We start from the raw sequence: 24,249 nt of genomic DNA on the forward strand, positions 1-24,249 counted from the left end.
GATGCGTAGGGTTACCCCGATAGCAAATATTGGCGTTATACCCTTTCCCGCCAGAAATTAGGGTACGTTGGGAAACACCCCTTAGGGTGATAAGGCGCTCACACGCTTATCAAGTGGCGTTACCGTCTCCAGATACGGCCGCCCTCAAGGAGCCAGCTGATAGGAAGCTGGAAAAATATCCTAAAAAGTATATACACACATACGGTGGTTATACTGCGACCAGCGATCGCCATCAGCCTGGAGATGCAGTGCTGGGTTGGCTTGGTCGGATTCCCTGACTGAAAATATTTTATTCATGTACAGCATTTAATAGGATGCATTCTATATATATGTATGTGAGATGCACAGAGGGATATTTGCTCTCTGGCATCAAGATAAGTGCGTTGTCCATATCTCCCAGAAGATGTCAGGGACACGACAGTGGTCAGGTGATACAGATCCCATACGGCAGATGGAAGTATTGCTGTATAAAGGGAAGGAGTTATTTGGGGGTCGGTCCATCGGACCTGGGGACCACAGCAACAGCTGGGAAATCCAACCTTTTTTACCCCAAGTTACATCTCAGCTAAAAAAGACACCGTCTTTTCAGCCTCAATCTTTCCTTTCCCATGAGGGCATGCAGGCAAAAGGCCAGTCATATCTGCCCAGACATAGAGGTAAGGGAAGTAGACTGCAGCAGGCAGCCCTTTCCCAGGAAAAGAAGCCCTCCACCGCGTCTGCCAAGTCCTCAGCATGACGCTGGGGCCGTGCAAGCGGACTCAAGGTGGGGGGGTAGTCTCAAGAGTCTCAGGGCGCAGTGGGATCACTCGCAAGTTGACCCCTAGATCGTACGAGTATTATCCCAGGGGTAAAGATTGGAGAGTCGAGACATCTTCTCCTCGCAGGTTCCTGAAGTCTGCTTTACCAACGGCTCCCTCCGACAGGGAGGCAGCATTGGAAACAATTCACAAGCTGTATATCCAGCAGGTGATAATCAAAGTACCCCTCCTACGACAAGGAAAAGGGTATTATTTTTCCACACTATATTGTGGTACTGAAGCCAGACGGCTTGGTGACACATAGTCTAAATCTAAAATGTTTTGAACACTTACATAAAAGGTTCAAATCGAGATAAAGTCACTCAGAGCAGTGATAGCGAACCGGAAAAAAGGGGACTATATGGTGTCCCTGGACATCAAGGATTACCTCCATGTCCAAATTTTGTCCTTCTCATCAAGGGTACCTCTGGTTCGTGGTACAGAACTGTCAATATCAGTTTCAGACGATGCCGTTTGAATTATCCACGGCACCCCGGGCCTTTTTACCAAGGTAATGGCCGAAAAGATGTTTCTTCAAAGAAAAAAGGCATCTAAATTATCCCTTACTTGCACGACCTAAAAAGGGCAAGTTCCAGAGAACAGTTGGAGGTCGGAAGAGCACTATCTAAAGTAGTTCTTCGACGGCACGACTGGATTCTAAATATTCCAAGAATCGCAGCTGTTTTCCGACGATACGTCTGCTGTTCCTAGGGATGATTCTGGACACGGTTCAGAAAAAGGTTTTTCTTCCCGAGGAAAAAGCCAAGGAGTTATCCGACCTGTCAGGAACCTCCTAAAACCAGGAAAGGTGTCTGTACATCAATGCACAAGAGTCCTGGGAAAAATGGTGGCTTTTTACGAAGCAATTCCATTCGGCAGATTCCATGCAAGAATTTTCCAAAGGGATCTGTTGGACAAATGGTCAGGGTCGCATCCTCAGATGCACCTGCGAATAACCCTGTCGCCAAGGACAAGGGTATATCTTCTGTGGTGGTTGCAAAAGGCTCATCTATTGGAGGGCCGCAGATTCGGCATACAGGATTTGATCCTGGTGACCACGGACGCCAGCCTGAGAGGTTGGGGAGCAGTCACACAAGGAAGAAACTTCCAGGGGGTATGGACGAACCTGGAAAAGTCTCTTCACATAAACATTCTGGTACTAAGAGCAATCTAAAATGCTCTAAGCCAGGCGGAACCACTCCTGCAAGGAAAACCGGTGTTGATTCAGTCGGACAACATCACGGCGGTCGCCCATGTAAACAGACAGGGCGGCACAAGAAGCAGGAGTGCAATGGCAGAAGCTACCAAGATTCTTCGCTGGGCGGAGAATCACGTAATAGCACTGTCAGCAGTGTTCTTCCCGGGCGTGGACAACTGGGAAGCAGACTTCCTCAGCAGACACGATATTCACCCGGGAGAGGGGGGTCTTCATCCAGAAGTCTTCCACATGCTAGTAAACTGTTGGGAAAGACCAATGGTAGACATGATGGCGTCTCGCCTCAACAAGAAACTGGACAAGTATTGCGCCAGGTCAAGAGATCCACAGGCAATAGCTGTGGACGCACTGGTAACACCTTGGGTGTACAAATCAGTATATGTGTTTCCTCCTCTGCCTCTCATACCAAAGGTATTGAAGATTATACGGTGAGGAGGAGTAAGAACAATACTAGTGGCTCCGGATTGGCCAAGAAGGACTTGGTACCCGGAACTTCAAGAGTTGGTCACGGACGACCCGTGCCCTCTACTTCTGAGAAGGGACCTGCTACAACAGGGTCCCTGTCTCTTTCAAGACTTACCGCGGCTGCGTTTGACGGCATGGCGGTTGAACGCCAGATCCTAAAAGGGAAAGGCATTCCAGAAGAAGTCATTCCTACCTTGATTAAGGCAAGGAAGGAAGTCACCGCGAAACATTATCACCGCATTTGGCGAAAATATGTCGCGTGGTGCGAGGATCGGAGTGTTCCGACGGAGGAATTTCAACTGGGTCGTTTCCTACATTTCCTACAATCAGGATTGTCTATGGGTCTCAAATTGAGATCTATTAAGGTTCAAATTTCGGCCCTGTCAATATTCTTCCAAAAAGAATTGGCCTCAGTTCCTGAGGTACAGACTTTTGTTAAAGGAGTACTGCATATACAGCCTCCTGTGGTGCCTCCGGTGGCACCGTGGGATCTAAATGTAGTTTTAGATTTCCTCAAATCCCATTGGTTTGAACCATTGAAAAAGGTGGATTTTAAATATCTCACATGGAAAGTGACTATGTTACTGGCCCTGGCTTCCGCCAGGAGAGTATCTGAATTGGCGGCTTTATCTTATAAAAGCCCTTATCTAATCTTCCATTCGGATAGGGCAGAACTGAGGACTCGTCCGCATTTTCTCCCTAAGGTGGTATCAGCGTTTCACCTGAACCAACCTATTGTGGTGCCTGCGGCCACTGGCGACTTGGAGGACTCCAAGTTGTTGGACGTTGTCAGAGCCTTAAAAATATACATTTCAAGGACGGCTGAAGTCAGAAAATCTGACTCGCTGTTGATACTATATGCACCCAACAAGTTGGGTGCCCCTGCTTCTAAGCAGACGATTGCTCGTTGGATTTGTAACACAATTCAACTTGCTCATTCTGTGGCAGGCCTGCCACAGCCTAAATCTGTTAAGGCCCATTCCACAAGGAAGGTGGGCTCATCTTGGGCGGCTGCCCGAGGGGTCTCGGCATTACAATTCTGCCGAGCAGCTACGTGGTCGGGGGAAAACACGTTTGTAAAATTCTACAAATTTGATACCCTGGCAAAAGAGGACTTGGAATTCTCTCATTCGGTGCTGCAGAGTCATCAGCACTCTCCCGCCCGTTTGGGAGCTTTGGTATAATCCCCATGGTCCTTTCAGGAACCCCAGCATCCACTTAGGACGATAGAGAAAATAAGAATTTACTTACCGATAATTCTATTTCTCGGAGTCCGTAGTGGATGCTGGGCGCCCATCCCAAGTGCGGATTATCTGCAATACTGTACATAGTTATTGTTAACAAATTCGGGTTATATTGTTAAGGAGCCATCTTTAAGAGGCTCTTTCTGTTACCATACTGTTAACTGGGTTTAGATCACAAGTTGTACGGTGTGATTGGTGTGGCTGGTATGAGTCTTACCCGGGATTCAAATTGCCTCCCTTATTGTGTACGCTCGTCCGGGCACAGTACCTAACTGGAGTCTGGAGGAGGGTCATAGGGGGAGGAGCCAGTGCACACCACCTGATCTGGTAAAAGCTTTACTTTTTTGTGCCCTGTCTCCTGCGGAGCCGCTATTCCCCATGGTCCTTTCAGGAACCCCAGCATCCACTACGGTCTCCGAGAAATAGAATTATCGGTAAGTAAATTCTTATTTTTGCCCAATTGGCGGTCCGCAATGAGTGTCGATCTTTCTGGGAAATTAAACATGTTAAAAAAAGCACAATTTAACTACCCAACTGTTTTTGTTTGGGATCGCTGAATCAAGATTTTATACATGTTTAATATTCCAATTCCCTGCCCCGGCAGTCGGGGAATTGCCCCAATACAACTGAGATGCAATGGTGGCCATTAAATGTGAACATTTGACCCATAATGTGGAGAGGTTATTGACTGAAATGTGTCAAACCTGATATATGGATTTGAAAAACTGGTACAGGAACATTTGGCCAAAGTCATTGTTGCCAACTGAGAAATAAACAAATCTAATGTAGTAATATACTTTCTTCTAACAAAGACCGGGAATGTTTAGTTCAATAGTAGCTACAAAAAGTCCAATTGTGTAGTTCTCTCCATCAATTCTGAATTTCTGCAGATACCTCAGAAGAAGCAGATGAGACTCAGACTTTGTCTTCCCTTCAAGACTCTTCATTGACCTGTGAGGAACCTCAGCCTTCCACCTCCACATCTGACCTCTTCAGCACACCCACTACCTCTGCTCATGAGCCAGATTCTACCGTGCAAGTTCAGCCATCCCCAGCAGGTTTGAGCAATTGGCTGAATATAACATAGCTACGTGTCTTATCAGTGGTATGTAATATAGAGTAATTATTGCTTTGGAGAGCAGCTCTTGTACATCACCATGTAAGGAAATTTACTTCTGACATTTTAGGGGATTATTTCTCCAGAGACTAATACCCCTTTACCACTGCCGCAGTGACCCGGGTTATTGGCAGGTCTACCCAGGTTGCGGTTCAGTGGAAACGGGTCTTTGGGGGAAAAAAAAAACCCTGAGTTCTGTGACCCGGTAATCTGACCCTGGTAACTACCATACCAGGGTAGGACCCAGGTAAGGCAGTAGTGTAAATGGGTGGCGTGGTTCAGCCCATGTGGGTTCTGTTAAAAGGCTATGGAGAGAATTCTTACACTGAAATTTCTAGGAATAATCTATGGTTATTGAAGGGGGTTAATTCCCTGGGGCAATTATTGAGGAAGTGAATATAATGGGGTATATTCAATACCTGTCGGATCCTTTTTGACAGAAAGGATCCGACAGGTCAGTATTCAGTCCCGCAGCCAAACTCGAGGGGTTTGGCCCGTTCCCAACACTGCCAATCCGACTTTTTTTTTAAAGTCGGATTGACATTGTCGGAAACGGGGCTAAAACCTGTCTGGTTTGGCCGCACTTCCGACAATACACGCGGATCGAGACGTGTGTTTTCCAACTGGCTTCCGACAAGTCAGATTGCCCTAATGAATAGGTCGGAACCCCTTTTGACCTAAATCTGTCAGAAGCTGTCGTCTTACTGCCAAGACGGCAGCTTCCGACACTTACTGAATACAGCCCAATATCTCCAACTCCGCCTTTTTTAGGCACTTACAGCTGCGGCATGCAATACAGGCACAGTTTGGAAGTACTCTTCCCTCCTTATCTCCCTCCCTTAAGACTGTGCTTAATAGCTTAGGCCCTAGAGGTAACATTTCTACAGTATATGCATCTTTAAATGCCCGTATGTACCCTCACCACCTTAACTCTCTTAAGCTTAAATGGGAGGTTGAGCTGGGTGTGATCTCAGATGAACATTGGATACAAATTCTAGGCTCTATTAAGTATACTACACCTTCTGTTAGGTACCAGCAGATGTTCTTTTTTTATATTACATAGAGTGCATTGTAACCCACTAACGCTTCAGGCCTGAGACCAGGTGCTTGCTGCCCGAAATGTAGGGAGGAGGATTCTGGTTTTTGGCATTTGCTATGGGCCTGCCCAAGAGGGTTTGTTTTTCTTCTGGCCCTCCATCTGGTATAATCTTAAATTAACGGAGCCCTCTCTGCCCCCATTGTGTCCCAAAATGTGCCTATTTGGTCTTGATGTAGAGGAAACTCCTTTTCTGATCCTGCCGTTACACTATGTGCATAACCACTTAGCAAAGCTAGTGGTGACGCGTGATTGGTTTGCGTCTAACCCACCTGACCATCACAAGTAGAGAGCTTTAGTTAATGATTAGATAAGGCAAGAAAGACAATTGTTTGAGTCCAGGCGCTATTGTTAAATGTCATGATCTTCTGCATTTGGTAGTACACTACAGGGGGGTACACACGGAGAGATCCGTGTTTAAAATCTAAGCAGTCTGACTAGATTGTCAGTACCCCCCTTAACTGTCCCAGAGGAGTTTTAATAGTGTACTTGCTGTTCTAATATGTTGCTATTATATACTGTGTCTGTTTCTCCAGCACTTGTCTAACTCTGATGATTTTGTTATATACGCATTTCAGTAATGTGTTAAAATATTTGTGAGATATAGTTCATGTTGCTCATATTATTATGCTCTACACTCTATTTATAATCTGCTATTTTTCAATGTCTTTGCAGCCTATTGCTTAACAGCTGTTGCCTAAACACTTACAAGATGACAACTGTTTTCTTCTCATTTTATTTTTGAAAATATTACAACATACTTAAATAAAAACTACACAGTTTAAAAAAAAAAAAATGCTGTGGAGAGCCAGTTCACGGTTGCTTGAAGATGTCATCTCCAAGCACTGGGTGAGGGATGACCCGCCACTAACCCGAGTCTAGCTAACAGTGTTAACGGGGTTTCAAGCTGCTGTGATATGGCTTGAAATACTGTTCTATTACCCGGGTAAGACCTGGGTTTTCAGTGGTTTGAGTGAATACAGTGACAAGTCTGTCTTTTCCATCAAACCCTTGTAATCATTTATGTGTTGTTGATGTTTTATATTTTCAACCAGTAACTCTTCCTTTGCAAATTGTGTTTCACAGAGATCGTCTGTGCAGCAAAGCATCAACATGACCTGCGGTCCAAAGCAGCACTGGGCGGTCAGATTATCTCGGTGGAGACCAGTGACACAGCTGAGATCGCTCTTCCTAAATCTGTTACAGAACAGGATCATCCTCTTCCTCCTCCCAAAAAAAGGCTGAAAATTGGTTAGTATTAACTAGTGGTAAACTGTTTGGCTAGTGTACCCCAAACTACATCTGGAAAACATTAGAGGGTACACTCACATTTTATTTTGAATCCTCATTTTATTTATAGTGTTTGTATAAAACAAAACCAAAAATATTTATATATAAAATTTATCTTCTTGGGGTCAGTCAAGGAAACCATTTTTATACCAGGGATCCAGCACTGATTCTCAAACACAGTGTGACGGTATTTTTATTATAGAGTGTGTGATTTTACTATATATATATATATATATATATATATATATATATATATATATATATATATATATATATATATATATATATATATATATATATATATATATATATATATATATATATATATATCTCGGCACTCCTTGGATTGCTTACAAATACTTGGCCAGGGTGCTCTCTCTGGGCCATCCGCCCCTTAAATACAACAAGTCATGCATAGAGGCACTGCAGAATTAGTGAATCAAATGTGGTGATTTATTCAACGTTTCGGGGTACTGCACCCTGTCATCAGGACACACACACATCAATAACTGTGAAACAAACAGTGCTTAAATAGACACACTTACAGGTCTCCAGATTGTTCTGCTGCCTCCCAGCGTGCGCTCCCGGCGTCCGCGTCTCACTTCCGGTCCCGGATGTGACGTCCCACCCGGAAGTGACGTCCACCGGGTCACTACACCAGGGGCTGCCCAGGTTGCCATGGTGATGCTGCTGAAGCCGCAGCAGCACCATGGGACCTGTAAATAGATAACATAACAAACAAAAACAATTATCATAATAATACAGTCTAAAATCGATCATTGTGAATCATATACTTGTGTTAATACTGTAAATGCTGTGTAAATCTGTTAAAAAACAAGGTGATATTTAATCTTCGTGTAAACACACATTACAGAGGCTGTATATCACTAGATGGCGATATACAGCCTCTGTAACGCGGACGCCGGGAGCGCACGCTGGGAGGCAGCAGAACAATCTGGAGACCTGTAAGTGTGTCTATTTAAGCACTGTTTGTTTCACGGTTATTGATGTGTGTGTGTGTCCTGATGACGGGGGGCAGTACCTCGAAACGTTGAATAAATCACCGCATTTGATTCACTAATTCTGCAGTCTGGGAGTGCCTCTATGCATGGCTTGTTGTGTGTGTGTGTGTGTGTGTGTGTATATATGTGTATGTGTATATGTGTGTGTGTGTGTGTGTGTGTGTGTGTGTGTATATATATATATATATATATATATATATATATATATATATATATATATATATATATATATATATACCTACCTACCTACCTACCTACCTACCTACCTACCTACCTACCTACCTACCTACATATATACCTACATACATATATACCTACATACATATATACCTACATACATACATACATATATACCTACATACATACATACATACATACATACACACATACACACACACTAGTTTGTTGCAACTTTTCTCTATCGTCCTAGTGGATGCTGGGGTTCCTGAAAGGACCATGGGGGATAGCGGCTCCGCAGGAGACAGGGCACAAAAAGTAAAGCTTTAGGATCAGGTGGTGTGCACTGGCTCCTCCCCCTATGACCCTCCTCCAAGCCAGTTAGATTTTGTGCCCGGCCGAGAAGGGTGCAATCTAGGTGGCTCTCCTAAAGAGCTGCTTAGGAAAGTTTAGCTTAGGTTTTTTATTTTACAGTGAGTCCTGCTGGCAACAGGATCACTGCAACGAGGGACTTAGGGGAGAAGAAGTGAACTCACCTGCGTGCAGGATGGATTGGCTTCTTGGCTACTGGACATCAGCTCCAGAGGGACGATCACAGGTACAGCCTGGATGGTCACCGGAGCCTTGCCGCCGGCCCCCTTGCAGATGCTGAAGTAAGAAGAGGTCCAGAATCGGCGGCAGAAGACTCCTCAGTCTTCTAAAGGTAGCGCACAGCACTGCAGCTGTGCGCCATTTTCCTCTCAGCACACTTCACACGGCAGTCACTGAGGGTGCAGGGCGCTGGGAGGGGGGCGCCCTGGGAGGCAAATGAATACCTATTTTGGCTAAAAATACCTCACATATAGCCTCCGGAGGCTATATGGAGATATTTAACCCCTGCCAGAATCCGTTAAGAGCGGGAGACGAGGCCGCCCGAAAAAGGGGCGGGGCCTATCTCCTCAGCACACAGCGCCATTTTCCCTCACAGAAAGGCTGGAGGGAAGGCTCCCAGGCTCTCCCCTGCACTGCACTACAGAAACAGGGTTAAAACAGAGAGGGGGGGCACTAATTTGGCGATATGCTTATATATATATTAAGATGCTATAAGGGAAAACACTTATATAAGGTTGTCCCTATATAATTATAGCGTTTTTGGTGTGTGCTGGCAAACTCTCCCTCTGTCTCTCCAAAGGGCTAGTGGGTCCTGTCCTCTATCAGAGCATTCCCTGTGTGTGTGCTGTGTGTCGGTACGTGTGTGTCGACAGGTAGGAGGACGATGTTGGTGAGGAGGCGGAGCAATTGCCTGTAATGGTGATGTCACTCTCTAGGGAGTCGACACCGGAATGGATGGCTTATTTAGGAAATTACGTGATAATGTCAACACGCTGCAAGGTCGGTTGACGACATGAGACGGCCGGCAAACAATTAGTACGGTCCAGACGTCTCAAAAACACAGTCAAGGGTTTTTAAAACGCCCGTTTACTTTAGTCGGTCGACACAGACACAGACAGGGACACTGAATCCAGTGTCGACGGTGAATAAACAAACGTATTCCTTATTAGGGCCACACGTTAAAGGCAATGAAGGAGGTGTTACGTATTTCTGATACTACAAGTACCACAAAAGAGGGTATTATGTGGGATGTGAAAAAACTACCATAGTTTTTCCTGAATCAGATAAATTAAATAAAGTGTGTGATGATGCGTGGGTTCCCCCCGATAGAAAATTATGGGCGGTATACCCTTTCCCGCCAGAAGTTAGGGCGCGTTGGGAAACACCCCTTAAGGTGGATAAGGCGCTCACACGCTTATCAAAACAAGTGGCGGTACCGTCTATAGATAGGGCCGTCCTCAAGGACCAGCTGACAAGGCTGGAAAATATAATAAAAAGTATATACACACATACTGGTGTTATACTGCGGCGAGCGATCGCCTCAGCCTGGATGTGCAGAGCTAGGGTGGCTTGGTCGGATTCCCTGACTAAAAATATTGATACCCTTGACAGGGACAGTATTTTATTGACTATAGAGCATTTCTATATATGCGAGATGCACAGAGGGATATTTGCACTCTGGCATCATGAATAAACGCGATGTCCATAACTGCCAGAAGATGTTATGGACACGACAGTGGTCAGGTGATGCAGATTCCAAACGGCACAGTATGGCCGTATAAAGGAAGAGGACTTGTTTGGGGTCGGTCCATCGGACCTGGTGGTCACGGCAACTGCTGGAAAATCCACCGTTTTTTACCCTAAGTCACATCTCTGCAGAAAAAGACACCGTCTTTTCAGCCTCAGTCCTCTCGTCCCTATAAGATCATATCTGCCCAGGGATAGAGGAAAGGGAAGAAGACTGCAACAGGCAGCCTATTCCCAGGAACAGAAGCGTTCCACCGCGTCTGACAAGTTCTCAGCATGGCGCTGAGACCGTACAGGACCCCTGGATCCTACATGTGGTATCCCGGGGGTACAGATGGGAATGTCGAGACGTTTCCCCTTCGCAGGCTCCTGAAGTCTGCTTTACCAAGTCTCCCTCCGACAAGGAGGTAGTATGGGAAAAAATTCACAAGCTGTGTTCCCAGCAGGTGACAATTAAATTACCCCTCCTACTACAGAAAAGGGGTATTATTCCACACTATATTGTGGTACTGAAGCCAGAAGGCTAGGTGAGACTTATTCTAAAAAAAAAAATTTTTTTTTGAACACTTACAAAGGTTCAAATTAAGATGAAGTCACTCAGAGCAGTGATAACGAACCAGGAAGAAGGGGACTATATAGTGTCCCGGGACATCAGGGATGCTTACCTCTATGTCCCAAATTTGCCCTTCTCACTAAGGGTACCTCAGGTTCGTGGTGCAAAACTGTCACTATCAGTTTCAGACGCTGCCGTTTGGATTGTCCACGGCACCCCGGGGTCTTTACCAAGGTAATGGCCGAATTGATGTTTCTTCTTCGAAGAAAAGGCGTCTTAATTATCCCTTACTTGGACGATCTCCTGATAGGGGCATAGTCCAGGGAACAGTTGGAGGTCGGAGTAGCACTATCTCGGATACTGCTACAATCAGCACGGGTGGATTCTAAATATTCCAAAATCGCAGCTGATCCCGACGACACGTCTGCTGTGCCTAGGGATGATTCTGGACACAGTCCAGAAAAAGGTGTTTCTCCCGGAAGAGAAAGCCAGGGAGTTATCCGAGCAAGTCAGGAACCTCCTAAAAACAGTGCATCATTGCACAAGGGTCCTGGGAAAAAATGGTGGCTTCCTACGAAGCAATTCCATTCGGCAGATTTCACGTAAGAACTTTTCAGTGGGATCTGCTGGACAAATGGTCCGGATCGCATCTTCAGATGCATCAGCGGATAACCCAATATCCAAGGACAAGGGTGTCTCTCCTGTGGTGGTTATAGAGTGCTCATCTTCTAGAGGGCCGCAGATTCGGCATTCAGGATTGGATGCTGGTAACCACGGAGCCCAGCCTGAGAGGCTGGGGAGCAGTCACACAAGGGAAAAATTTCCAGGGAGTGTGATCAAGTATGGAGACTTTTCTCCACATAAATATACTGGAGCTAAGGGTAAATTTATAATGCTCTAAGCTTAGCAAGACCTCTGCTTCAAGGTCAGCCGGTATTGATCCAGTGGGAAAAACATCACGGCAGTCGCCCACGTAAACAGACAGGGCGACACAAGAAGCAGGAGGGCAATGGCAGAAACTGCAAGGACTTTTCGCTGGGCGGAAAATCATGTGATAACACTGTCAGCAGTTTTTCATCCCGGGAATGGAAACTGGGAAGCAGACTTCCTCAGCACGACCTCCACCCGGGAGAGTGGAAACTTCATTGAGAAGTTTTTTCCACATGATTGTAAACCGTTGGGAAATACCAAAGGTGGACATGATGGCGTCCCGTCTGAACAAAAAACGGGACAGGTATTGCGCCAGGTCAAGGGACCCTCAGGCAATAGATGTGGACGTTCTGGTAACACCGTGGGTGTACCAGTCGGTGTATGTGTTCCCTCCTCTGCTTCTCATACCTAAGGTGCTGAGAATTATAAGACGTAGAGGAGTAAGAACTATACTCATGGCTCCGGATTGGCCAAGAAGGACTTGGTACCCGGAACTTCAAGAGATGCTTACAGAGGTCTTATGGCCTCTGCCGCTAAGAAGGGACTTGCTTCAGCAAGTACCATGTCTGTTCCAAGACTTACCGCAGCTGCGTTTGTCGGCATGGCGATGGAAAGCCGGATCCTAAGGGAAAAAAGGCATTCCGGAAGAGGTCATTCCTACCCTGGTCAAAGCCAGAAAGGAGGTGACCGCACAACATTATCACCACGTGTGGCGAAAATTTGTTGCGTGGTGTGAGGCCAGGAAGGCCCCACAAAGAAATTTCAACTCGGTCGTTTCCTGCATTTCCTGCAAACAGGAGTGTCTATGGGCCTCAAATTGGGGTCCATTAAGGTTCAAATTCGGCCCTGTAAATTTTCTTCCAGAAAGAATTGGCTTCAGTTCCTGAAGTCCAGAAGTTTGTCAAGGGAGTATTGCATATACAAACCCCTTTTTTGTGCCTCCAGTGGCACTGTGGGATCTCAACGTAGTTCTGGGATTTCTCAAATCACATTGGTTTAAAACCAGTCAAATATGTGGATTTGCAGCATCTCACATAAAAAGTGACCATGCTCTTGGCCCTGGCCTGGACCAGGCGAGTGTCAAATTGGTGGTTTTTTCTCAAAAAAGCCCATATCTGTTTGTCCATTCGGACAGGGCAGAGCTGCGGACTCGTCCCCAGTTCTCTCCCTAAGGTGGTGTCAGTGTTTCACCTGAACCAGCTTATTGTGGTGCCTTGCACCTACTAGGGACTTGGAGGACTCCAAGTTGCTAGAAGTTGTCAGGGCCCTGAAAATATATTCCAGGACAGCTGGAGTCAGAAAATCTGACTCGCTGTTTATACTGTATGCACCCAACAAGTTGGGTGCGCCTGCTTCTAAGCAGTCGATTGCTCGTTGGATTTGTAACACAATTCAACTTGCACATTCTGAGGCAGGCCTGCCACAGTCTAAATCGGTTAAGGCCCATTCCACAAGGAAGGTGGGCTCATCTTGGGCGGCTGCCCGAGAGGTCTCGGCATTACAACTCTGCCGAGCAGCTACGTGGTCAGGGGAGAACACGTTTGTAAAATTCTACAAATTTGATATCCTGGCAAAAGAGGACCTGGAGTTCTCTCATTCGGTGCTGCAGAGTCATCCGCACTCTCCCGCCCGTTTGGGAGCTTTGGTATAATCCCCATGGTCCTTTCAGGAACCCCAGCATCCACTAGGACGATAGAGAAAATAAGAATTTACTTACCGATAATTCTATTTCTCGGAGTCCGTAGTGGATGCTGGGCGCCCATCCCAAGTGCGGATTATCTGCAATACTTGTACATAGTTACAAAAATCGGGTTATTATTGTTGTGAGCCATCTTTTCAGAGGCTCCGCTGTTATCATACTGTTAACTGGGTTTAGATCACAAGTTGTACGGTGTGATTGGTGTGGCTGGTATGAGTCTTACCCGGGATTCAAAATTCCTCCCTTATTGTGTACGCTCGTCCGGGCACAGTACCTAACTGGCTTGGAGGAGGGTCATAGGGGGAGGAGCCAGTGCACACCACCTGATCCTAAAGCTTTACTTTTTGTGCCCTGTCTCCTGCGGAGCCGCTATCCCCCATGGTCCTTTCAGGAACCCCAGCATCCACTACGGACTCCGAGAAATAGAATTATCGGTAAGTAAATTCTTATTATTTTGCTATGCTGAAGTTGTAAATATGGCTATTGCGGGTAGTGTATTGCTTTGATTTTAAAATGTGTATGTGTTATAGTAGTGATTACACATGTGGGTCAGTACACAAGCCTTTTAGAGCCTGGTAGCCCTGAATATGGCCTCTTATCTCATGTTACTGTTAGCAAAATTATAAGAGTTCCACTTTTTTTTTTCTGTTGTGTTTTTCTTTACCTTTTCCTAATTATTTTGAAGGCCCAGATTTCTTCTATATAGAATTGCATAATTAGTGTGTTCACTGAATCTATAAAATTAGTCGATTTATCCTAAAGGTAGTGGTATTTAGATACGTTCTATACAATTAGAAGGGTATAATAACCCTTTAGGTGCAGGGTGCCTCGCAAACACAAGAGTAGCGTCTACTGTCTTGCCTGGCTTTCTGCAAAGAGGTTGTGTAGTCAGTTTGCAGGCCGTCGGGATACTGATGCTGGAATCCCAACTGCCAACAATACCGACGGCCGGAATCCTGACGCACAGTGGCTATATTCGCTCGTGGGTGAGAATAGAACCTGTGGCGAGCCACCGAGCCCACAGCGCGGAGAGCACAGCGAGCTCAAAAGAGGACTCCTAGCGCTCGCCCTGCTGCCTGCATTCTGGCTAGCTGGATGCCGCTGTTGGGAATTTGACAGCCGGCATCCCGCCCACAGGTAAATGGTATGTATTCCGTTGTGCACTATGCAGCGGAAATTCTTAAAGGCCTTTCGTGTGTTTGTGTATAAACCTCATTAAATCTAGTATACCACTCCCCCACCTTATTTCTTACAAATAACCATAGATCCAGGGGGTGTGGTATTAAAGATCTACAGACATTACATACAGTCATTAGGTAGTCTGGGTCAAAATGTTGACATTGAAGTGATCAACACAGAAAAGGTTGGCACATGTTTAAGTTGTTGTTGTTGTTGTTGTTGTTGTTTTTTGTGTGCCCATCCCTAGTTGTTTTTCATGTCCACAGATCTGTTGTTAGAGATTATATTATAAAGATGCGTTTCTTTTTTATTTTTTTCTAAATCTTCATTTAGAAACAAGCAGCCCAAGTCCCCGTTATCCTGCCCCAGCCAGTGATGCAAAAGGTGCAAATGAAGATGCTAAATCGGCTAGCTTGAAACCAGACAAGATGGAAGAGACACTGACCTGTATTATTTGCCAAGAACTGCTGCATGACTGTGTCAGGTAACATTAAGAGATAAGCTAGACGTAACTCCTTTGTTCCTTAAAGTTTAACTCTGTGGCATTAAGTTAATAGTAATGATGTCAAATTCATGTATGTGCAAATGTGTCATCTTTCTCAATATTTAGTATATTTCTCTTACGTCCTAGAGGATGCTGGGGACTCCAAAAGGACCATGGGGTATAGACGGGATCCGCAGGAGACATGGGCACACTAAAAAGACTTTTACTGGGTGTGAACTGGCTTCTCCCTCTATGCCCCTCCTCCAGACCTCAGTTAGATTTTGTGCCCAGGAGTGGCTGGACACACACTAGGGGAGCTCTACTGAGTTTCTCTGGAAAAGATTTATGTTAGGCTTTTTTATTTTCAGGGAGACCTGCTGGCTACAGGCTCCCTGCATTGTGGGACTGAGGGGAGAGAAGTCAGACCTACTTCTTCTTAGTTAAGGGCTCTGCTTCTTAGGCTACTGGACACCATTAGCTCCAGAGGGTTCAATCATTTGGTGCGCCTAGCTGCTTGTTCCCGGAGCCGCGCCGTCATCCCCTTCACAGAAGCCAGAAGAAAGAAGCCGGGTGAGTATTAGAAGAACAGAAGACATCAGACGGCAGAAGACTTCAGTAACGGTACAGCGCAGCACTCCATGCTCCCACACACATCACCAACGGCACTCACAGGGTGCAGGGCGCTGGGGGGGGGGGCGCCCTGGGCAGCAGTTACTGAGGGTCAATTTAACTGGCAGAAGGCATATTTGGTGCCCGGGCACCGTATACAATACCCCCGCCAGTATAAAAAATTCAAATTTGAGCGGGACTACAGCGCGCCGGGAAGGAGCGGAGCTTAGCCGCACAGCTCACCAGCGCCATTTTCTCTCTCCACAGCCGCTGCAGAGACGCTGGCCCGGACCTCCAAGCTCCTTACAAGTAACAAAGGAGCAAAACGGGGGGGGGGGGGGGGGGCACATGCAATTTGGTGCTTTTTATATTTATATTATAGCGCAAACCACATATATTATTTATTTGTCGTATATGGGCGCTGGGGTGTGAGCTGGCATACTCTCTCTGTGTTTCTCTCTACAGGCTTCCCTGTGGGTCTGTCCCCTTGATTTGGCCGGTGTGAGTTTGGGTGTGTCGGTACTACGTGTCGACATGTCTGAGGCTGAGTGTTCCTCCCCGGAAGGAAGTTACTGGGGGCGCAGAAAAGGATTTGGGAATGACTCTGTCGGCACAGCCGACTGCTGATTGGGTGAATATGTTGAGTACACTGAATGCAAATGTGGCTTTATTGTCTAAGAGGCTGGATAAATCTGATTCTCGGACACAAACATGGAGGAAATCCATGGAGGACGCTTTGTCTCAGGTACAGACCCCCTCAGGGTCACAAAAACGTTAGTTTACCCAGATGGTAGATACAGATACCGACACAGACTCTGATTCCGATGTCGATTTCAGTGAGGCTAATTTACAACCAAGGGTAGTTAGGAGTATTCAGTACATGATTGTGGCTATTAAAGATGTTTTACATATCTCTGAGGACCCTGCTGTTCCAGACACAAGGGTTTGCTTATTTAAAGGGAAAAAGCCTGAGGTGAAGTTTCCCTCCTCTCATAAACTGAACGCTCTTTGTGAAAAGGCTTGGGAGTCGCCTAACAAAAGGTGGCAGATTCCCAAGAGAATTTTTATGGCATATCCTTTCCCCTCTGACGACAGGGAAAAATGGGAGTCGTCTCCCAATGTGGACAAGGCTCTATCCCGATTGTCCAAGAAGGTGTCGCTTCCGTCTCCTGACACGGCTGCTCTCAAGGATCCGGCAGATCGCAAGCTGGAGACGACATTGAAGGCCATTTTCGTTAATACTGGTGCATTGCTCAGACCTGCTGTGGCGTTGGTATGGGTGAGTAGTGCTATTGCTAAGTGGGCTGATAATTTGGCTTCTGATATGGATACCCTTGATAAGGATAACTTTCTTTTGACTCTTGGTTATATCAAGGACGCTGCAGATTACCTAAAGGATGCAGCGAGGGATGTTGGCCTCTTGGGATCAAGAGCCAATGCCATGGCGGTCTCGGCCAGGAGAGCGCTGTGGATTCATCAATGGAATGCTGATGCCGACTCCAAGAAAGCTCTCCCCTTTAAAGGTGGTGTCTTGTTTGGTGACGGCCTTGCTGACCTGGTGTCTACCGCTACTGCGGGTAAGTCATCTTTTCTTCTTTATGTTCCCACACAACAGAAAAAGGCGCCCCATCATCAGATGCAGTCCTTTCGGCCTAATAGATACAAAAGAGGAAAGGGCTCGTCCTTCCTTGCTTCAAAGGGTAGAGGAAGGAGAAAGAGGTCGCCTGCCGTGTCAGGCACATAGGAGCAAAAGTCCTCCCCCGCCTCTACCAAGTCCACCGCATGACGCTGGGGCTCCCCTGCGGGAGTCCATGCCGGTGGGGGGCCGTCTCCGATTCTTCAGTCAAGTCTGGTTTCAATTGGCCCTGGATCCTTGGGTCTTAGACATAGTGTCCCAAGGGTACAAACTGGAGTTTCAGGAGATAACCCCCCCCCCTGCCGCTTTTTCAAGTCGGCCCTTCCAGTTTCTCTTCCAGAAAGAGTAGTAGTAAATGCTGCGATACAAAAGCTGTGTCAACAGAGGGTCGTTGTGCCGGTTCCCCCGTCCCAATGGGGGGAAGGGTTCTATTTGAGCCTCTTTGTCGTGCCGAAGCCGGACGGCTCGGTCAGACCGATTCTGAACCTAAAATCCCTCAACCATACTTGAAAATTTTTAAGTTCAAGATGGAATCTCTTCGAGCTGTGATCTCCAGCCTAGAAGGGGGGGATTTTATGGCGTCAGTCGACATAAAGGATGCCTACTTACACGTCCCGATATATCCTCCTCATCAGGCCTTCCTGAGATCTGCGGTGCAGGATTGTCATTACCAATTTCAGACGTTGCTGTTTGGACTTTCCCCGGCCCCGAGGGTTTTCACCAAGGTAATGGCGGAAATGGTGGTACGCCTTCGCAAGCAAGGGGTCACAATTATCCCATACTTGGACGATCTCCTGATAAAGGCGAGATCAAAGGAACAGTTGCTAAGAAATGTGGAACTCTCCCTGTCGGTTCTGCGACATCATGGTTGGATTCTAAATTTGCCAAAGTCTCAGTTGATCCCGACAACTCGGCTGCCCTTCCTGGGCATGATCCTAGACACGGAGCTACAGAGAGTATTTCTTCCGGAGGACAAAGCTCTGGAAATACAGACCATGGTCAAGGAGCTTCTGAGACCGACAAGAGTGTCGATTCATCAATGCACTCGAGTGCTAGGGAAGATGGTTGCGGCTTATGAAGCCATTCCGTTTGGCAGGTTTCATGTCCGGGTGATTCAGTGGGATCTGTTAAACAAATGGTTCGGGTCTCGCCTGCACATGAACCGGAAAATAAGTCTATCTTCCAGGGCCAGGATTTCTCTCCTGTGGTGGCTGCAAGGTTCTCACCTTCTAGAGGGACGCCGATTCGGAATCCAGGACTGGGTCCTGCTGACCACAGATACAAGTCTCCGAGGCTGGGGTGCAGTCACGCAAGGAAGAAGTTTCCAGGGAAAATGGTCAAGCCAGGAATCTTGTCTCCACATAAATGTTCTCGAGTTAAGAGCCATTTACAACGGCCTCCTGCAAGCGAAGAACCTTCTTCAGGGTCTCCCTGTCCTGATCCAGTCGGACAACATAACAGCGGTGGCGTACGTAAACCGCCAAGGCAGAACAAGGAGCAGGGTGGCAATGGCGGAGGCCACAAGAATTCTCCTCTGGGCGGAACAGCACGCTCTGTCAGCAGTCTTCCTCCCGGGCTTGGACAACTGGGAAGCAGACTTCCTCAGCAGACACTATCTCCATCCAGGAGAGTGGGCTCTTCATCAAGAGGTATTTGCAGAAGTGACAAGGCGTTGGGGAATCCCTCAGATAGACATGATCGCGTCTCGCCTCAACAAGAAGCTTCTGATGTATTGTTCCAGGTCAAGGGACCCCCAAGCCTGTACAGTGGACGCCCTGGTAACTCCGTGGGTGTTTCAGTCGGTGTATGTGTTCCCTCCGCTTCCTTTCATTCCAAAGGTGTTGAGGATCACAAGGCGAACAAGGGTTCAGGCAATACTCGTCGTTCCAGATTGGCCACGGAGGGCCTGGTATCCGGATCTTCAGGAATTACTAGTAGAAGATCCCTGGCCACTTCCTCTAAGAGAGGACCTGTTACTGCAGGGGCCCTGTGTGTTTCTGGACTTACCGCGGCTACGTTTGACGGCGTGGAAGTTGAACGCCAAATCCTAGCTCGGAAGGGTATTCCCGGGGAGGTCATCCCCACTCTCCTTAAGGCTAGGAAGGAGGTCACGGCAAAACATTATCACCGTATTTGGAGAAAGTATGTGTCGTGGTGTGAAACCAAAGCAGCTCCTGCGGAGGAGTTTCACTTGGGTCGTTTCCTCCACTTTTTGCAGGCAAGTGTGGATGCAGGCCTGAAATTGGGTTCCATCAAAGTGCAGATTTCGGCTTTATCTATTTTCTTTCAAAAAGAATTGGCCGTCCTTCCTGAGGTTCAGACCTTCGTGAAGGGAGTGCTGCATATCCATCCTCCATTTGTGCCACCCGTGGGACCTTGAAGTGTTGTTGCAGTTTCTTATGTCTCACTGGTTTGAACCTTTGTGTAAGGTTGAGTTAAAGGAAAAGTGGTCATGCTTTTGGCTTTGGCGTCTGCCAGACGAGTGTCCGAATTGGCGGCTTTGTCTCACAAGAGCCCATATTTGATTTTTCATGTGGATAGAGCGGAATTGAGGACTCGTCAACAATTTCTGCCGAAGGTGGTTTCTCCGTTTCACATAAATCAACCTATTGTGGTACCTGTGGCTACGGATGCTGTGGCAGTCCCAAAATCTCTTGATGTCGTAAGAGCTTTGAAAATTTATGTCGCCAGAACGGCTCTTACTAGGAAAACAGAGGCTCTGTTTGTCCTGTATGCTTCCAACAAGATTGGAAATCCTGCTTCCAAGCAGACTATTGCACGCTGGATTTGTAATACGATTCAGCACGCTCATTCTTCGGCTGGGCTGCCGTTGCCGAAGTCGGTAAAGGCCCATTCTACCAGGAAGGTGGGCTCTTCTTGAGCGGCTGCCCGAGGGGTCTCTGCACTTCAACTTTGCCGAGCAGCTACGTGGTCGGGTTCAAACACTTTTGCTAAGTTCTATAAGTTTGATACCCTGGCTGAGGAGGACCTCATGTTTGCTCAATCGGTGCTGCAGAGTCGTCCGCACTCTCCCGCCCGGTCTGGAGCTTTGGTATAGACCCCATGGTCCTTTTTGGAGTCCCCAGCATCCTCTAGGACGTAAGAGAAAATAGGATTTTAATACCTACCGGTAAATCCTTTTCTCCTAGTCCGTAGAGGATGCTGGGCGCCCATCCCAGTGCGGACTGTTCCTTGCAGTTGTATTGATACCGGTTATTTTCGGTTACACGAGTTTTGTGTATCGGTTATATTCAGCTTGTTGCTGCTGTTAGTTCATACTGTTATCTGGTTTTCCTGCTGATCCAGTTGTACGGTGTGTTTGTGGTGTGAGCTGGTATGTCTCTCGCCCTTAGTTTCACAAAAATCCTTTCCTCGAAATGTCTGTCTCCTCTGGGCACAGTTCCCAGAGGAGACTGTCTGGAGGAGGGGCATAGAGGGAGGAGCCAGTTCACACCCAGTAAAAGTCTTTTTAGTGTGCCTATGTCTCCTGCGGATCCCGTCTATACCCCATGGTCCTTTTTGGAGTCCCCAGCATCCTCTACGGACTAGGAGAAAAGGATTTACCGGTAGGTATTAAAATCCTATTTTTCCACTTCTGAGCTTTGGGGGTCATTTCGAGTTGATCGCTAACTGCAGTTGTTTGCTGCGTAGCGATCAGTGTAAAAAAGTCCATTCTTCGCATGCGTGTGCACCGCAATGCGCACGCACGACGTACGGGTACAAAGATCTTTGTGGTTTTGCACAGGTTCTAGCGGATCTTTCAGTCGCACGGCACAACGCAGGATGTTTGACATGAAATGGGCATTTCTGGGTGTCAACTGACCGTTTTCAGGGAGTGTTTGTAAAAACGCAGGCGTGCCAGGGAAAACGCAGGCGTGGCTGGGCGAACGCTGGGTGGGTGTGTGATGTCAAAAGCCGTCCCTCCAACGTTAGAATCCTCGCACACAAAGAGTGCTGGTCTTGTTTTGCACAAAAAATTTTTGTAGGCGCTCTGCTGCACAGGCGTTCGCACTTCTGCAAAGCGAAAATGCACTCCCCAGTAGGCGGCGGCAGTGCGTTTGCACGGCTGCAAAAAAAACGCTAGCGAGCGAACAACTCGGAATGACCCCCTTATTCCTTATGTGAAAGGAGTAATGTGTCGAACTGTGTATAGGAGGTTTAAAATGATTAGTTCTTGTTTGAAATAGATGTTCCAGTTTATTTACAAAAGGGAGTGACTCTGTTCCCTTGCACAGCCTTCTTGGAATTCATGTTTTATGCACCATCAGGCTGCTATTTTATAATTGAGAAGGCTGGAACAGTCTGTCTCCCTTTTGCGTTTGTACCGTCCATGCTGTATTAACACTTTATAAGTTACTTGTGATATTCCTAGGAAAAATTGGGGGGTAGTTTTTGTCTTGTCTGTTTTGTAAATATGTTTTATGGACTTGAAATGGGATACAGTAAAAAAAGAGACCCAAAAGGGAAAAAATTGAGGTGATGCATGTACACAATATACATATTCACAGCCTCATACAGCTGGGGATTGAGAGAAGCAATACAGAACAATGCTAACCGTACATTGTCTCAGCATAATGCGGGTTAAATCTCGGAGAAAAGGGAAGAATGAGATGATTTTTGATACGTTTTGTAGACTCCAAACTAGCATTTGAGTGGCTTGGATATTTAATACAATGAGATGGCAAATTGAGCATTCTTTTATATGTTTATGTACATTTTATTAAGGGCAGAACACATTTTGCCATTCATTATTCGTTTGCTGCACATTTTGGTGTGAAAGTTTTTGAATTGGATAGGACTAAAATAACCTGTAGTCAGTGATTCAGAATGTCATTGACACACCGTTTTAGTACATGAGTGTGCAGATGTAAGGGTTTGTGGGAGTCATGGATGTGTCCACTTGAAAGATCGACTGCATGATGGCATGGCTGCATGTGATGCCACAGACTGGTAGAAGCAGTAGACCCAGTATCTGCCAGGATGCAGAGTACAGACTTTAGTGCAGTGTGAGGAAGGGGTGAGATATGTGACAATGAGGGGTATTCTGTTCTTGTGAGGAGAGCTGCGGTCTCCTCCCCAAGCCCCAGTTCCAGGACCAGCAGCATTAGCAGCAGATGATCCCGGGCGGTGGCGGTGATTGCAGATGCAAAGTTGAACTGAGGGGAGGAGAGGCGCGCAATGCAGCAGAGCACAGGCGGTGGAGGAAGTGAGCAGTACTGTGGGGGCATCTGGCACTGCTGTGGGCAGTGCCCGTGTATCTGGCACTGCTGGGGGCAGTGCCCGTGTATCTGGCACTGCTGGGGCAGTGCCCGTGTATCTGGCACTGCTGGGGGCAGTGCCCGTGTATCTGGCACTGCTGGGGGCAGTGCCTGTGTATCTGGCACTGCTGGGGGCAGTGCCCGTGTATCTGGCACAGTGCCCGTGTATCTGGCACTGCTGGGGGCAGTGCCCGTGTTTCTGGCACTGCTGGGGGCAATGCCCGTGTATCTGGCACTGCACTACTTGGAGCATCTGAGTATCTGGCACTGCACTACTTGGAGCATCTGGGTATCTGGCACTGCACTACTTGGAGCATCTGAGTATCTGGCACTGCACTACTTGGAGCATCTGGGTATCTGGCACTGCACTACTTGGAGCATCTGGGTATCTGGCACTGCGCTCCTGGAGGCGTATGTGTATCTGCCACTATTTGGGGGAGTATGTGTATCTGGCACTGCACTACTGGAGTCATTATTTGTATCTACTGTTCTCTCCCTGTGTAACCCAGGCACACATACTGCTGTTCTCTCCCTGTGTAACACAGGCACATACACAACAGCTTGAAGTTGGCAGCGAGGTAGAGCTCTTTATCTTTAGATACTATGCTAGGTGGCACCTATAATGGCTGCCCACTCTCTGGTCACTTGGCCACACCCCTTCTAGCATATGGCAACGCCCTTTAGTGGGCCCCTGTGATTTGCATTTCCCTGGTGGGCCCTTCACGCCCCAGTCCGACACTGTTGCAACTAGGAGGAACCAAATTGGTTGCATATGTAGTGACCAGGTCTATGGTTCCACAGTGGTTGCAGAAATCAAGTCCTTTTGCAGAGAGTGAAAATTCTGTACCCTTGATTCTGTGCCTTAGTGCAAATTAGGTGCTCTTTTCAGCAGCTGGTAGAAAATTTGCAACCTCTTTTCCCCATGCGTGGTACCTTATTGGCCTGTAAATACACTTGTTTCCCCATAAAATGGTGTGAAATTGCTCAAACAGTAACATTGAGGCGTTGTGAAAGAGAATTTGCACTGCGGATTAAATACTTTTTGAGATCTTTAGATGACCTAGTGTCTATCAGTTACACATTAGTTGAACGTGAGGTATGAAATACTTTGTCACGTTTTTGGATTTACAAATCTACACGGTTTCTGAAGATGTATCTACTGCAATGCTATTTTCACACCTGCGGCACAGATGTATACACCATTATTTGTTAACAATCTCTGTAATAAACAACATACAGCAAGATGATGAACAAGCCGTATATCTGAATACTTGATTCCCGTAGCTGTAACTGGTGTGGATCATTAGATCGACAGTGTCTAGGTCGACAATGTTTAGGTTGCTGGAGCCGGGTGGACGC

The 24,249-nt window shown here is 46.9% G+C and overlaps 1 protein-coding gene across 3 annotated transcripts in view; it reads left to right on the forward strand.

Annotated features, from left to right (window-relative positions):
• Positions 1–24,249, forward strand: part of CHFR (checkpoint with forkhead and ring finger domains) — a 236,239-nt gene that overhangs the window by 182,685 nt on the left and 29,305 nt on the right. For all 3 annotated transcript variants that reach the window (XM_063964696.1, XM_063964695.1, XM_063964694.1), the window contains 3 exons: positions 4,613–4,780; positions 7,022–7,186; positions 15,237–15,387. In XM_063964696.1, coding sequence (XP_063820766.1) covers positions 4,613–4,780; positions 7,022–7,186; positions 15,237–15,387 — 484 coding nt within the window. The remainder of the gene's footprint in view (positions 1–4,612; positions 4,781–7,021; positions 7,187–15,236; positions 15,388–24,249) is intronic.

Source organism: Pseudophryne corroboree, chromosome 1 (assembly GCF_028390025.1).
Source record: "Pseudophryne corroboree isolate aPseCor3 chromosome 1, aPseCor3.hap2, whole genome shotgun sequence".
Lineage (NCBI taxonomy): Eukaryota > Metazoa > Chordata > Amphibia > Anura > Myobatrachidae > Pseudophryne > Pseudophryne corroboree.